This window comes from Idiotropiscis lumnitzeri, chromosome 7 (assembly GCF_059441095.1).
Source record: "Idiotropiscis lumnitzeri isolate Australia: NSW breed Sydney's pygmy pipehorse chromosome 7, RoL_Ilum_1.0, whole genome shotgun sequence".
NCBI lineage: Eukaryota > Metazoa > Chordata > Actinopteri > Syngnathiformes > Syngnathidae > Idiotropiscis > Idiotropiscis lumnitzeri.
This window is the reverse complement of record NC_142397.1, coordinates 16,251,370-16,268,548: the sequence shown is the minus strand read 5'-3', so window position 1 is coordinate 16,268,548 and position 17,179 is coordinate 16,251,370. Positions and strand designations below refer to the sequence as shown.

Sequence of the window (17,179 nt, the reverse complement as noted above, 5' to 3'; positions counted from 1 at the left end):
GTCTTATTTTCTTCCGTGAAGTCATCAATTGATCACCAATCAGCCAAATTGTACTTGTTGTTGAGTTGTGCAAGTCTGTGCAGGTGGCGCATGCAGTGAACACATTGCCAAGCATGAATACCTTCTAACCCCACATCGACAACTCCTCAGATCATCGCGCATTTGCTACGGCCGGTAACACTGTTAGCAAACACTAATCTGTGCTGAACACTGAAGCTCTGCTCTGTGTAGTCCAGTGGCTCAACTCCAGCTGTTGCTAGGACATGGCAGATCTTTGGCCAGTCAAGATGCCAAGTCGTGGACAGAGAACCTCGGTGTGGGGGCACAATTGTGCAAATTAGGTAAACAGTTATGTCACAATCTGGAAAAAAAAAATTAGTGACTCGCAGCTGATACTATTGTGAAATGCAAAATAAAAGATTTACTGGGTAAATTCATTTCACACTGGCTGGGTAGGCAGGCAAGCCAGATCGCCAACTATATGAGCAATTTAAATGTCTATTTTCCTCCGCTTCGAAACTACAGACCACAACGCAAAAAAGGTGCTGTGAAGAGTGTTTTCAGTAACACGCATCTTGAATCAGTGGGAAGACAACTACTGGTATGTCATGCCCTAGATTGAAAATGCTAAGGTCTGTGCCCATGCTATCGAGGGTCAGATGTCACCATAAGAAGATTCAAGTGATTAGAACGTTAAAGCAGCTTGTGGACAAAAAGAAGACCCTCTGTAACCACCCCTTCATTCAAATAGTTACACAATCCTCATGAACTGTAGTCTATAGCCTTTCAAAGATGTGTAAAAATGTTAATCTATGCAAGTTGTGCATGACAACTGCTCTCAAATGAAATAGTCATTGCTCGATTAATCTGTTGATAGATTTCTTCTATAAAGAGAGTTCAGAGGTTAAGCATATTCTAATCTTTATATTTGAGGCTGAATGACATGTTAGGCAAAATTAAACAGTTTTAAAAAAAAAACATATATGATGTTTAAAAAGTGATAACTGCCACTCTTATAACACAAATTGAGAAACACTTAAATGAGTATACCCACAAGACAAGTGACTGTTGTACTACTTTGATTAAAAAGTAGCATCTTAAATTGAACTACTTTGAGCTTTGCAAAATACTTAGTTCATTATAACTTATATCTCGCATACGCATGTACATGAAATAATACCATATCGGGCCAAAACACATTTCTGTCATTTGATTAAATGCAACACTGCGTGACAAGTTCGAAGCATAATGATATATAGAATAGCACCCGAATCCGAGCTTTTGGTTTTTCAGCTGCAGATACCAAGCCCCAATCCAAGTCTTTTATAGCGCATTCTGCGTCACGGCTCGGCATGTGCTTTTCGCCGCGGCCGCTTCAGGAGCATAAATGTCGGATAGCGAGCTTCACGACAACTGGGGTGAAAAGTTGGACTTTGAACGATCGACTAACAATTAAAATTGTGAAAAGCTTCTCGGATTACGCATGACTCAGTTTCTTTCCTGCCTTGATTCTCTTGACAATCATTGACAGTTATGCATCGGTATTCTTAATACATTGCCAGCTGGTCTTCATATTTTACCTCTGCTGTCCTTTGTATTAACTTTGTAGTGATGTCTGTTGCTAATTTGAAACTCTTTGAGACGTTTCTGTGTTTAAGGGCTCTATAAATAACTATGACTAGACTTTATACTATGGTTATAATCACTCTGTTTTGGGGGGACTGTTCTGTCCCATGCAAATGAGAGTGCATACACATACATATATATATATATATATATATATATATATATATATATATATATATATATATATATATATATATATATGTGTGTGTGTGTGTATGTATGTATGACGTATTTTTATTGTGCTTCATTTCTTTTTTTTGTATTTATTATTATTTTTCTTTTGTTTTCATTTTAATTTTCAAAATGCGGTAGTGCTGCACCCTTTCGCCTTCCATTGGCATGCAGCAACTGTAGGAAGACGAAGCAATGTGCCAAAAGAGAAAAGGAAAAAAAAATCATTCATAATCTGCCACAAACGCATGGCTTACATCACGTGGTCACTGACATCTGCCCAGCAGAGGTGACAGCTTGCATAGTCTAGGACGTGATTATGTTGGATAAGGGCTGCTAGGGTATTACAGTAACAAAAAAATGACTACATGTAACTAACAAACTCAATTGGAAATAATGCAAATGTTTTATGCAAGTTCATATGGCACATTAATTAAAATGTTTCTCGTACTGCAGGCTGTTATTACTGTTGTTACCCACACCGGTAACAATGTTAACATAGCTTGCCTACAAGAATAACTCGGTGCGCACTTTGCTTTATTACACTGTGACAAGAGGCTCTTGTGTAATGAAGCGCCATCAATATGCCGCGTGCACCGCTTCTCCAACCAAAATACTCTCAAATATCAGCGCACATCAAATTGTCAGCCCTTTAACCAGAAAGGGGCTTGGTTAATGAGAAAAGTTACACTTCCAAAACACGTTGGCAACTGCTCCCTTCCACTTCCAACCAATCAGCAGCAATAAAGACAGAGCCGCCAAAGTTATAAAACGAGCCTTGTTTACCTTATAATGGCTGTGTCACCCTGGCGGACCGTGATGTTGTCGGTGGCCCGCTGCATATCCACACTCCGGACGGGGAATCCTGTAGGAATGAGACATAGCAGTCTGAAAAAAGAAGCCTGCAACTGCCTCCAAAACGATTTGCGTCCGACGAGCATTTTTTAAAGCTCTGCAGCGCGCGTTTCAGCAGCAATCCGAGAGATAGAAAAAAAAACAAAAAAAAAACAGAAATGATTCGGAGTAGTTGTCCAGAAGTCTTAAATAAACAATCAGGTCCAATATAGTCCAGTAAAGTACGTGGGTTTGAAAACATGCAGCGTTGTCCTCGCACGAAAGACCAAATGATGTGCAATGCTTTCGGTGTGCTGCGATATCTTTCTCTCTCACCCACCCCCACACCCCCTCACCCCACACCCCTCTCCCTCTCAGTCTCGCTCTCCTTCGCTCTCTCTGGTTATCCAGTGCCTGGCTGTGATGCTCCCAATTGGTTGTCAGGACAACAGCACCCCCCGAGGTCCCTTTAAGTGGCACACGGAGCAAGGAGGGGGCAAGAATATTGGAAAGACACATGGCCTTTTATGAAAGTCTCTTTAAAGTTAATTCATAGATTCTAAATAGAGTATATTATAATGCATGCTTGAAGTTAACTTTTGAGAATACAGAAAAAAAGAAATGCGATATAGTTTTAAACTGTTATTCACCATTATTTTTTTTTTTTAGATAATTTTCAAGCCGTGCTTACGTTGGGGGAGACCAGCGATTCATATGGGGCCCCTGGAATGAGTCACCCCCCCTCAATTTATATAAGATCTTGAGCTGCTGTGTGGTGTCGTTGAGACACCAATTGGCAGCCACATTACGTTTACCATGGCCAAATGTATTATGTTCATCAGGCTTTCGCTGGCTGAGCTAACAAGCTGGCTTGTTCTTTTCAGCTTCCATCCGGATGCCCTAATTGGGCATGATTGTTGAAATCTGATCACGGGTTACATACAGTATATTCAAATTTTATGTGAATCGATAGATAGATAGATAGATATTTGAGGCCGCTGAGATAAATCCTGTTCTTACCAGAACAATGATAAAAATAACATTTAATTGGTGTGGGATATGATGCAACCAGGCTCTAACCACTTTGAAATCTTTTTGGTCTCATTATCTGCATGGTATATTTAAATATTATTTTCTGCTGACTCCCGACCTACTTGTTTCCCTCTCCGCCATTCCATTTGGAGGAGTTTAACTGAGCTGAAGCAGTATAAGAGACTGTGGAAGAGAAAGTGCAACCAAGGTTGGACACTGTGTCCTGTGGTAGAAAGTTGGAGGTGCCAACAATGATGACTGCATATAAGTCATCCCTGAGTCCATTCTCACCTCCTCCATCACCAGCTGGCACTTGGCGGCAAGTCACCCTCTGTGCAGAGAAAATAATGTGCTGTAGTCTGCACGTCTGGCGAGCCTGAAGGCGAGCTGTAAAGATTGTGGTATCACTACAATCCCCTCTAGCAGAAGCGCTAAGTACTCCAAACACAAAACTGACACTACTATCCTCTTGTGAGCTGAAATACAATATGGATCTTTGTCAAAATCTACTCTTCTTTTATATGTGGAAAAATGAATGATCATGAATGATCAAAAGCTGTCCTGTGGAATGACGCTGCATCTGAATCTGATCCATTTCATACATTTGTGAGACGTTAACATTTCCAAAACAACTATTTCAAAAGCCTGTGCATGGGTAGTGAGTCATTGCTTTGCCAAATCTCATTTGATCAAGTTGTAACTGGTTGTGCTCGTTCGGAACAGCTAAGAGAAACCAACTTTAATCCAAAATGGTTACAATGGGTATGATTTTTGAATCAAGCAGAAACAAGTTTAGGCAATGGTCTGCTCTTCCAAGTTAATTCCAGGTAGATGGGCAATCACTGCAGATGGGTGGGGGACAACTTTCTATGCTTAGGTGTCCTTGACAAGGAGGAAGAAGAAACTGATTTGCCGAAGTCCATACAGAAGGTTGAAGCGTGCAAACGACGTTTAAAGAACTGCAAGCAGACCTCCCTGGGCGATGATGTACAGTTGGACATGGAGATAGCAGATGTGTGAAGTGGGAACTTCCCTGATCGTTCATTCTTCAATCCCTCAGGTAGCACTGCATTAAGAACCGGCATCATTGTAGGTTATCACCACAGGGGATCAGGAACACTTGAGAAAACTATTGCCAGTCAACACAGTTAGTCGCTACATAAACAAATGCAGGTTAAAACCCTACCATGCAAAGCAAAAGCCCATTCTCAACAACACTGAGACGCGCCGGCGGCTTCTCTGGGCGCAAGCTCATCTGAGATGGACTGATGCAAAGCGGAAAAGTCTGCTGTGGTCTGATGAGTCCACATTTCAATTTTGGAGGGTAAATTATGGATATCGTGTCTTCCTGGCCAAACAGGAAAGGTCCAAATGAATTGCTGTCAGTACAAAGCTCAAAAGCCAGCATTTGTGATGGTATGGAAGTGAGAAAATGACACATGTGACACAACAGCATGGCTTTGTATTGAAAAAGTGCAAATATTTGAACGGCCTGCCAGCAATGGAGATTTGTCTTGCATTAAAAATGTTGACTGTTGAGCAACTGAAGTTGGACATGACACAAGAATCAAGCTAGAATTCCAGCACAACCCGTGTCGCCGATTGTTAAACACTTATATTGAGTGTTGTTAAAAAGAAAGTTATTGTAACACACTGGTAATCATGCTCCTGTGCCAACTTTTTTTGAACATGTAGGAATCAAATTTACAATGAGTGAATATTTGCCTCCCCACCAAAGTTCATTCATTTGAACACTAAATATATTTTTAATTAGTAAGTATTCACCTAAATACAGGTTGAAAAGAAAAAAAAACAGGTAATTCCATCACAATTTTTGTGAACCTCTGGATAAACCAGACTTATTTTTAAGAAGATCACAACCCACCACGCACACACGAAGCAGACAAAGCACTTTAAATCTGCTTTTGCAAGAATGTCAAAGCTTGACAGGTTTCAGGTGGCCTGTGAGCAATTTAACATGTAAGCAGATGTCCAAATGAACTGTGTGTGTGTTGTTCACTTTTGAAGAGATGTGAGCTGTTTGGGAACTAACCGTTTCGGGCGGTTTAGGAGTGCTTTACTTGTTTGTTCCCCACATCTATGGGATCATATCTAAATCCCAGCTGCCTTTTCTTCACATCTGCGTAACGTCTGTTTAGATAATCCCACATTTCCCCCCCTCCTATGTCTTTGAAATCTTCCAACTTGTTGTTATATTCAAAGGTTTACAGTATATCCTAGCTAACACGGTTTTGCATACATAAAATGTTGTATAAGTGATATATATAGAGGAGGAATGAATAGTCCATTTTTTTCTTCATAATCGTGCAGATTATTTTTTGCAAGTAAATCAGTTAATACATTTTGGGGAACTTTTACACTAAAAAATGAAACAAAATAATTTAATTGAATCTTTTTGTAATATTTAGCAGCTTATTGGCTTTCTTATACATAACGGCAATTTCAAACATTGCGTCAGTTGCTGATGCTGTTTCTGCTAATTGATACTTTGTTTGAGAGTGGCGTGATCGCACAGAATCTGTAAATTGCCAAAGTTTGACCTCTTCCTGCACATAATGTTTTTCGTCTCAACATCCCAAAAAGACACATTGCGCACAGCCTCTATTCACACAAACAACGTGCCTCAATCTTCTTGAAAAAGAATTGCTTTAAAATGGCCTCTTAGGGTCATCTCTCCTCTTGCCATTTACTTCTATCAAAGAGTTAAGTCACACAGAGACCTTGAAGCAGAGGATTGGTTTAGCTTGACTGGGAATATGTTCAAGGTGAAATCCTTTGGGGGTAACAAGTACAATTCCAAGGATATCGTCGGAACAATTTCCACTGTGTACTTTTGACCACAACAAATCCCTGACAGAAAAATACGGTTGAATCGACATTGCAATATGGTTCGTCTTAAGCGTTGAATCTACGTTGAAACTAAACATTGAGCTTAATTCAAGCAAAATAGAACGTTCATTCAATGTAGATTTTGAATCACAAATTACAATGCTGACAAAATGTTGTTGAACCAACGTTGAGCGACCATCAGTCTGGTAAAGAAATTGAAATTTCTCACAGTCACCGTAACATATTCAATAAAAATTTCAAACAATAGTCATACCAGAGAGAAAAAGTTAAACACGCAAACTCTTTTCCAGATGTGGGCCTCATGCTAAATGTCACTTAACCAAAACAAAAAAAAAAACAGGAGGGGAGTGATAAGCAGAGATGGGCACTTGAGCCTATTTGGCCGGTTCATCCTTCATCCGCAACCTGGGCACCCATCTGTCCTTGTCCCTCCGTCCTTATTCATAAAATCATCGTCCCGCATTGAGTTCTGTTCAACCTCTTCCGAGCTTGCATTTCAGCAGTCCATCCTGCATGGATCATGCAGCAGGACAAACGACCCCAAACTGCCAGCAAGCCGACCCAGAAGGGCTCAAAAACAACAAAATTAACGTTTTAAAGTCCGAATTTAAATCCAATTGAGATGCTGTGGTGTGATATTCAACTGGCAGTTCATACTAGAAATCCCTCCAATATGGCAGTGATGAAGCTATTCTGCAAAGAAGAGTGGTCCAAAATCCCTCCATAGCTGTGTGAAATACTCATCACCAATTATTGCAAACATTTGATTTCAGTTATTGCTGTCAAAGGTAGCGGAACACGCTATTATGTTGAAGGGGAAATTACTTTTTCACATTTGGCTAGCTAGGTTTGTGTTGTTTTTCCCACTTGGTAAATAAAATCATCGTCTAGAAACTGCATTTTATAAATCCTCTGGTTGTCTCAGTGTAATATTAAAATTGGCTTGATGAAATGAAACCATTGTGAGTGATACATTTGCAAAAAAAAAAAAATAATATATATATATAAATTGTGTATGTTTTCCCTCACGACTTTGCAGTTTAGTTTGAAATTGTACATAAATGTGATGCACCATGCTTTTGTTCTTAACTCGATAACTTTGCAGCATCAGGGGCATCACGACGCATATGTGAAATTCCGCTCAACATTTATAAAGTAACAATCCAAAAATGGCAAGAAACAGTCCTATATGAATACAAAAAAAAATTGGAAAGAGAAAAACAGTTACAGTTACATAATCCTTATATCAAGTTCAATCCATTTAGAATTCAGGAGACGCGATTTTGTATCCAAATAAATATCTATGGTTAAACACTTTTTAAACAGTTTTACTGTTTTTTCGTTTTTCCCAATAGGAATGATGTTTTGAAATCAGATCAAATGGTTGACTCGCATCTGACAACGGAATGTGTGCCAGATTGCATCGTATCATTAAAATATATCAGGTTTTACAACGTTAATTGAGTGACTATTCATCCCAAATTCTGGGAATGTCTTGTCGGAAAAGACTTACATGATACAAAAGAACTTGATTCCACCAGGATTTTAACTCACAAAAATGCCCATCCATTTTCCTTTTCTTTTTAATTTTAGGCAAAGGAAAATCATCTCTCTCTTCTGTTCCACTATCTATTGAGTTCCGTCAATTCAAATTAAAACAAACAAACAATATTATGTGCTCATTGGAGTGACTGCATGCATATATTAATGGGGACATGCATGAATTCAAATGGTTTATCGTCCATGAAATTGCATATAATGGAAATTTGTCCATGGCTGATGCTCTGATTATCACCCAAGGCAGGAGCAGTAACGGAGGCAAATACTATGAAGGATTTGTGTGCGTGTGTGTGTGTGTCGGTGTGTGTGTGTGTGTGTGTGTGTGTTTGGAGCTTTAAGGGTGATGTTGTGTGGGCTGGGGAGTTGGATGGTAGCATTTCGAACATGGTATAGGAAGCGCGGCTACTTGCTTGTTTACAAGCCAATCTACATTGTCTGAAAAAGAGTCTCCTCTTTTGCTTCATAATTTGTAAAATACAACTACAATCAATGTTTCTTTTTCACAAATTTTTAACAGCCAAGCGAATAACGAGACCACCATAATGATTTAGTATTTTACCCAAGATATGTACCTCATCCCATCTTTTACAACTCATAACTGTACTCGAAGTTTAATGCCCCTCTACTTCTTTTTAGCTGAAGTGGCACATATATAGAGCGGCTCCATGGCGACCCAGTCAAAGCCTCCCTCGCATCCAAGCAGCCAGTTCCGTGGCTCAGCCTCATTTATTTATGACTTCCCCCAAGCTCACTTTCTCTCCTCTGGCTTTTTCAAACTGCTCACCACCTTTGTCACATTCACTCACTCACTTTTCAATGTTCAGCTATTTCCCGGTTTTTAAGAGTTTCCCTGTCTGAAAGACAGCATCAAGTTAAGGCACAGTCCCATTTGGCTCTATTATTTCAAGATCAGGTGGTTTGGGAGAATGTTTTTTTTTTTTTTTTCTAGCAATGCAGGGAGAGCCTCACAGAGCTGAAAGCGATTTGTTGATTGGCTCGGGAAATTCTTTAGTCAGAGGTTATATATACACATCCTGCATATTATGCTAATAGGTCTTCAAAGTCAGAACAGAAGTCCGTCCGTCTCAGACAGATCTTGTGTTTACGTGAATGAACAGACTAATGATGTTTACATCATATGATTGTGTTCCAGTCTGTATTATTGTACGTCAAATTCTGTACAGCTGTATTCTGTTGTTGATTCAGCCTTTGCTGAGTTGAATCAATAAGTTCTCTTAGAATAATAAGTATGCCAAAATGAGCCAACAAAAAAAAAGTAAAATTACTGAGATTTCAATAATTTCATCTATCAGTATTTGATGTTGATTATCTTATGCAGCTGTGGGTGGGACCGAGAGAAAAATGGCAAAAATTATTTGGTGTAGGTATTGTGCCTTTGTTTGTATAAATCACATTGAGTGGCCTTGTGCATAACATGTACTATAAAAACAAAGCTGCCCGTGCCTTACCTTTTGTACAGAGTAAGCGAGAGCCACAATAGCATCCCTGCATGCAGTCTGTACAATTTCCAAACAGAAGAGGTCTTTTAAAAAGTAAGAAACTGCACGATTGCTCTCAATCAGAGTTCACCAATTTTTGTCTATTCCTGTGTACAATTCAACCGAATGTACAGACACGGCTGACCCAGCTGGTGTGTAAAGCGAAAATGCAGGGCGGGTTTTTTGTTTCCTATTTAGTGTCTATTTTAAAACAGACTTACCTATGTCTGTGTGGTGGTTCTAGATCACCTGGGAAGCATATATATAACGCAAAAGCGAAAAGGCCTAAAAACTGGCTGTACTGGGGAACAACTCACATACATAGCCAAATGTGAAATCAGATGATGTAATATCTTCTACTTTCCCATAGAATGAAAAGTATCTCCAACACTACTTTCGGAAAATGCCTGGCTTCTCTATGTGTATCCAACGGAAATTGAAACTAAAACAGAGACACTGCATCCAAAACGGGCCTGCTTGCAAGCTACACCATCTGGATCTGCAGAGGTACAAAGGCATTTAGACAGATGGAATTAGTTCCATCGTCAAATATATGCTCCGAGGTAAGAGTTTTGGTTGAACACTCATAAAAACAGTTTGAGCAGCCAGTCTGGTCCGACGTCTAGAGCGCTCAAGATCATCAGAAGCTACAACCTGTTATGCAATTATGTTTTTCCCCCCACAATCAAAGTAATCATTCCAATCATAGCCAGAAATACAACAAAGTGTTCGTCTTAAAACGGATGAAATGATGGTTGATGATATAGCAATGAATTATTCCCACTTCTAGAAAATGAAACAGGACAAAGGATTTCATGTTTTATCTTGTTGAGACTGAAAGAAATTAAATAATGAAAGAAGCTCAGTAAAGAAGTATCATGTAAAGAAGTAACGTGTTCATCAAAAAGATTGGTTGAAAAGATTTTTCACAGAATGTCTGCTGGGGTCATTTAAAGGTTTGTAAATCTAGTTCCTTAATCTAGCTATAATCAAATTAAATACAATTATCTAACAACAAAAGTGTGGCTAATGAAAATGCTAACTGGCTAGCAACTCTGGGAAACCACAGGTGGCAGTAGCAAACAATCTAATGTCATCACTACACTTTGTCGACAGCCAAGTTGGAGCCGCCATTGAACGGCAACTACAGATTATGCCTCGAAGTAGCTGTTGTTTCAAAAGGACAAACATCATTACAGTATGCGCAACTGTGTAAAAAGTGTAAAATGGGCTAAATGCTTACAGTGTCACATGAATTGCATTTTTGCATTGTCAGGTCAACTGCTTTTTTTTTTGTTATTGTGCGGCAAAACACACACACACATTTCTTGGAAATCATGTTTATTTTGTCTGTGCAAGAAGTGAGAACATATTCAGCTTGCAGACAACACAAGCAAAATCATTCATTTCGAAGCATTGCCTCGGTATTCAAAGTGTGATCTGTGAGTTAGCCACAAAAATATAGCCCGCAAAACTTTACACAACAGAGTACAGATGCGGTCAGACAAAGCAGCTTTGATCAGAGTGTATGTCTATAGAACTGATAGATTGTTTGTCTTCACAATGTCACAGAATAAAAGCAGACGCAAGGTCAATGAAAGAAAAATGTACTGTGCAACAAAAATACTGAAAACTGGGACTCTGAGAGTACTAGAGAAAGAAGGTATCTGTCTCTATCACCAACCATCTCAAGGCAGGGATTTATCTGTATGTTATTCAGGTTCCGCCATTTTTCCAAGTTTGTGGGGAAAACCAAGGACAAAGCTTTCTGCAGAATCTGTCCTACTTGAGGAGGCGAGGTGGATGCAGAGGTTGTGGCCCAGTTAATGCCAGAAGCACAACCATAAATCAACCATAAATTATTAATTGAATTTAGTTAACAGCCCTGAGAATATCTTACGATGGATGTATATTGATTCAGGGTTTGAACCACAGGGTCTAAGGGTGGGCAAAGTATGGCGAGCAGGCAGCATGCGGCCCGCTTTCTTCTTGAACCCAGCGCACCAAGCATGTAATTTATTTATTTATTTTTTTTATATTATTGAAATTACTTTGCATTTTTTTCCTATGTGTGGTTAGTTAAATTAGAGTTTGTGGCAGTCAAAAGGAGCACACAGGACTGACTGCAAAAACATATTTATTCCATACAAATTTGCTCCAAAATCATTCACATAAACACGCCCCAAATTGTATGCCTGCTGGGTGAGAGGCATCGTCATGATGTCCGCCCCATAATCCATCCATTATCTGTACCGCTTCTCCTCACAAGGGTGGCAGGAGGTGCTGGAGCCGATCCCAGCTAACTTTGGGCAGAAGGCGGGATACACCCTTGAACTGGTTGCCTGCCTATCGCAGGGCACACTTAGACAAACAACCATCCGCGCTCAAACTCATACCTAGTGGCAATTTAGAGTGTCCAATCAAGCTGCCATGCATGTTTTTGGAATGTGGGAGGAAGTACCCGGAGGAAACCCACGCAGGCACGGACAGAGCATGCAAACTCCACACAGGAAGGCCGGAGCCGAAATCGAACCCACAACCTCTGCACTGTGAGGCCACCGTGCTAACCAGCCACCCTTTGTGCTGCCCCGCCACATAAAAAATCTATGAAGTGCTAGCTTCTGGCCCACCTGTTTGTTTTAGAAATCAAAGTCTAACTGCTGTTGAATAATAAAAATATGCATTTTTGTGAAGGTTTTATGCATTTACACAATCTTTGTTTTCTTACTACATATTAGAGAAAAAGAAAAAGAAATTCTCACATACATAAAAACTCAATCTCAACGTTTGATTGCCATATTATTTGATCTGCACTGAAAATGATGCTTCATTTACTCTTTTGGCGATGATAGAGTATCCCTTGCTGGGTTGGTCATGCACAGACTGTTGTGTAGCAAGTGACTGCTAGCATCAATCATTTTTGGCCTCATTAGAAAACTTTGGCCTGTCCATATGGCACACTGTTCATGGTCACTGCCTCCCAGAGGACATGATTTGGCTCTCTCATGTTTCACAGATGTTCAGCACTGGTCTTGCCGATTGTATTACAACACAGAGTGTAGATGCCTGTGGGGCAGGACAAGCCTTGCGGAGATGGGCACAGAGGAGAAACTAACACAGATTCACAGAAAAACAAAAAAGGAAAAAAAATGGTAACAGTTCAGAGAGTGTTTTATTTTAGATGTGTTTACGAACGATTGCATTTTCTGTTTAAAAACTAATTTTTTTTGCAAAAATGCCCTTCATTTTAATATTTGTCATTTATCCAATGCATAAATAATTAAAGTTAATTCCAGCATGCCTGTGATCCTTGTGAGGATAAGTGGCTCAAATAACGGATGGATTATTATTTTCTTAACTCTTTTTTTTTAATTGCATTTTCAGTCACAGAGGACACATGAACAGAACATATTTAGCTTGAACAAAATATTAATACAGCGCCCTAAGTAACAATACTATAAATGGAAACAACAAAACCTCTCAAAGCCCCATAGTATATATCTTTTTTTTCTCCAGATGTATACAATTCAAGAGAGACCTGATTCACGGTACATGTGATGGAGGGGCTGGTGAGTGGTGACTTCCACCAAAGTAAAAAGTCACCTTGCTAATAAGAGCAATCACATCATGATTAAATTTGGACAACTTTAATGACCTTGAGGATGTTCCAAATAACCCAACCAAAGGGTCTAGGTTGACCAAAGAGTCATAAACCTCCAAAATAGTATTAAACACCTCTACCCTAAAGCTACATAAAGCAGAGCGGTTTTGACGGTTTTGCAACAGCCGTACGGCTATTTGGCACAAATAATCGTTTGGGAATTGTAGTTCACTTTTTGTGTGCTGCCTCCAAGGAAAGTAATTGCGAAGTGTGATTGCATCGGAAGACGTTCTGAGCCCGCCTAACTAGTAGAATTGTTGTTTTCAAAGGTTAAACACTAATCAATGTCATATGACACACCTGGGCAACCACATATCTTTCAGTCAGATGTCCCAACTCTTGCTCACTTGAACAATGAGTGGACTCAAGCAAAATATGCTCAGTTATGTTTTAAATCGGGATGTAAATACGTAGAAACAAAAGATGAAATGTTTGGATTTTATTTATAATCCTAATTTGATGTCAAACCCAAATATTTAAAATTTGCTGCTGTAAGACAATACAAAATAACCCCCCCTCTCAACTCCCCCCAAAAAATAAAACTGGAAGTCACAGTATTTTTTTTTTTGCCATTTATGTTATAGAATCTCTCCATTAAGAAACCATACTAGAAGCCAGGAACTAAACAGAAACAAGAGAATTGTTGTGGCCAATGCAATAAATGTCACCTATCTCCACCATGACTGAAATGATTTTGGGAGTGACACCCACAAGATATCTGGAGATTGTAAACATGAGATAACAGATGTAATATTTTTAAATGCGCATAGTAGAAGAAATCTCTTGTGCGACTGCTACAGTAAGGGAAAACAAATCCTTAGCTTTTTCCTGCTAGTAACCTTGTACCTCACAGATGGCTTTGTCACTTTGGTAAGATGGCCAACAATTATTACAGAAACAAATAATTTTTTCATAGACAAGCGCATGTGCGCTCAGCATAAGAAATGCTGCACCTTGATTTTCGTGCAGAGACAAGTCTAGTTCCGACAGACCGAGGGTGTATCTGACAATTTTGTGATTGAAAGGACACTAGGTGATCTTTAAACCAGGTAAAAGCAGGTCTAAGTTGTAGCGCAGGTGGTCGGCTTTTGGTGCAATTAGACAGATACTGAGCGCCACGGACATGTGTGGTGGATGTCATTGTGTTTCATTCATCCTAAATACGTTCACGGGATGCATCTAACCCTCTGAATCATTCTAGAAATAAATGTATTGGACACATTATTATTATCATCATCTTAAATATATTTTTGCCATCCTCTCACTTCCCGCGGCACAGTTGTGTGTTTTTTACACGTGGACGCACGATCCGGGGTGCAAGGCGGTTTCCACGTGCTCACTTCACAGTGGCCAACTAAGTGCAAATCTCCTTTCACTTCCTTATAAAGCTAATTTGCGTGCATTTATATCCTGCATTCACTCCAACGAGTTAGTTCGGTTTCCACTATGCAGACGGTGTATTCCAAAAGAAGTAAGACTGTTCTTTGTGCTAGGCACGAAAAACTGTATTTTGTCTATGTAAAGCATCTGAATTTGGTGTGTATGTATGTGTATCTAAGCAAAAGCAAAGAGCTGTAGGGTGAAGGAGAATAAGAGGGTCCAGGAGAAGAGAAAGAAAAAGCAAGGACAAGAAAAGCAAGTGAACACAAAAGGAACAATTGCTTGGAGCGCTTTCCTCCCAGACACCAAAGAAGAGGTGCAATGAGAAGGAAAAGAAAGGAGGAGACAAAAACTTGAACTCCAGGCCCTTTGATAAACAGTGACTAACACATGCATGAACACAACTCATTTTCCCTCCCATGTGTTTTGTCTGTGCTTTGCATATCCTGACATTTCCACATCTTTGGCACTGAATGACTTAGATGAGATCCGGCTTTGAGGCAAAGACTGTGATTAGGATGTTCCTCGAGGGAAAGCTTTTCATCCTAACCACCAGGCCTTGTGTAAAATATCTCCCTCACAAAACCATTCTAATTTATCTTCTGTCATTTCTTGTCTTCAGACTGATTGAAGACGGTTTTTCTTTGTGTTTTCTGTAGGAATCCTTTATCAAGATCCAAATGAGTCATTTGACAGAAACACATAGTTTCTTCTAATCTATGTTTTCCGTCTAAGTATTCAAGGTAGTTGTGAGTGTTATGTTATCCCATCATTTTTTATTAGATTTTTTTTTTTACTCAGAATTCCCATCTCACATTTCACTCAGGTACCAGGAATTTTAATATTGTACCGGTTCTGAGACAAGATGCCTCTTGCTCAATTAGATTTTTTAGAAATCACTGGAACGAGCAATTTGACCAGATTTTGCCATGAGTCGATAAAACATTTGATAACGGTTTTGACTGTGTGCTTCCGATCCGTGGTTGGATAACAAGTCAGGCTTCAGAGCAGGAGTGGGCAATTAATATTGCAAAGGATTCACAAACTCAAACGCTTGCCGAGGGCAAAGCAAAACTGCTAACCTTATCTTTGGACTGTAATATTTTTAATTTGGTAAGAAATAACATATTGCCTTGCAATTGAACGAATTTCAACAATAATTTGGGTTAGAAAATAATCCCTTATGTGTTAACCAGCTCTGACTGGGCTTTCTGCTTAGATGTGGGTTTCTTTCATCTAATGACACAAGAGTTCACTCATGTGACGGCATGGCCCAGAGAGGCCATGCACTTCCCCAGATCAATATAGGGAGGTTGGTGTGCTTAAAAGTCTGTGTCATTTCCGGTCCTGTCCATCCATTATTGATGTCTCTTGATCTTTCAGCAGGCGAGGAAGTATAGAAACCATAATAAAATCAGCTAATTAATTTGCAAAATTATTGAACTAAGATATTCTTAACAGCAGAACTTAATTTATTTTTCCCCCCTCCTGCCATTAAAATGTGTTTAAAAAGAAATACTGGACTGGGAATTATTTGGTCTTCTGTCTGCAACTCCTTAAAAAAAATCCTTTGACATGCGAGATAAGACTTCACAGAGACTGCAGTTAGCTCAAGTTAATGTGAAAATCCGGGATATACTTGAACAGGGCAAGAGGATAATTGACTCTTGTGGACTGGCGATAACATTTCATCCCCACCATAACCTCCGAAAAAAAAAAGAGAGCTCCTCTTCAAATTAAAGGAATAAACTATTTGGCATCCGCTTCAGTCTTATCCAACCCTGAACACTGCAAATCTCTTAATTAATGTTGGCGTGTGCCAACACTATAATACGTTTGCTCTAAGATTTCCAAAATCTGTCCTTTCGTGCTCAGTATGTGCACTCGACGCATGTTCATTAACATTGTCGGTGTCTTCGCAGTCTTCACATTAAAGATTAAAATAAAAATAGTGTTGCAATGAGACTGATAAAACGAGGTGATTAATTATGAATGTTTTCCTGGTTTTGATGTCATGACTCGCTTTCTTTCTGTTAGGGAACATCTACGAGGGAACAAGACTCTTAAAAGATTGTTTCAAAGTTAAAATCTCAGTTTTACTTGTGACATAGTAACACACTGACTTTTTAAATAAATGAAAAAAATAATAAAAAAAAAAAAACGAGATATGATATACAAGTGCAGAGTTGAGATACACACAACATTTTGCAGCGAGAGCTACTTCTTGGGGACCGATGAATGCCAAGGGCTACCAGTTTTATACACGATTCAGAAATAACACATTTACTAACATTAACTTGAATTCCACGACAATGGTGAATTACCATTTATATACTTGAAGACACGGACCATGTTCATGATTTCTCCTGATAATTATCAACATACGCAACAACGCATACATTTTGGTGCGGATCGTTTGCCATTTTTGGACATTTTGAATGGACAAATTATGTCCAGTACCTCCACTGACTCCCAGCAAGACATGGGAAGACGGAAGAGGACGTGACTCAATTGCTGAGCAGAAAGGGGCGTTTTGCGAGTTAGT

The 17,179-nt window shown here is 39.4% G+C and overlaps 1 protein-coding gene across 2 annotated transcripts in view; it reads right to left on the bottom strand.

Moving 5' to 3' along the window:
• Positions 1–17,179, bottom strand: part of lsamp (limbic system associated membrane protein) — a 210,667-nt gene that overhangs the window by 95,324 nt on the left and 98,164 nt on the right. The window contains exon 2 of one of the 2 annotated variants that reach the window (XM_088300720.1): positions 2,584–2,662. In XM_088300720.1, coding sequence (XP_088156846.1) covers positions 2,584–2,662 — 79 coding nt within the window. Of the gene's footprint in view, positions 1–2,583; positions 2,967–17,179 lie in introns of those variants that run through there. The other variant, XM_088300719.1, reaches the window with a different exon arrangement.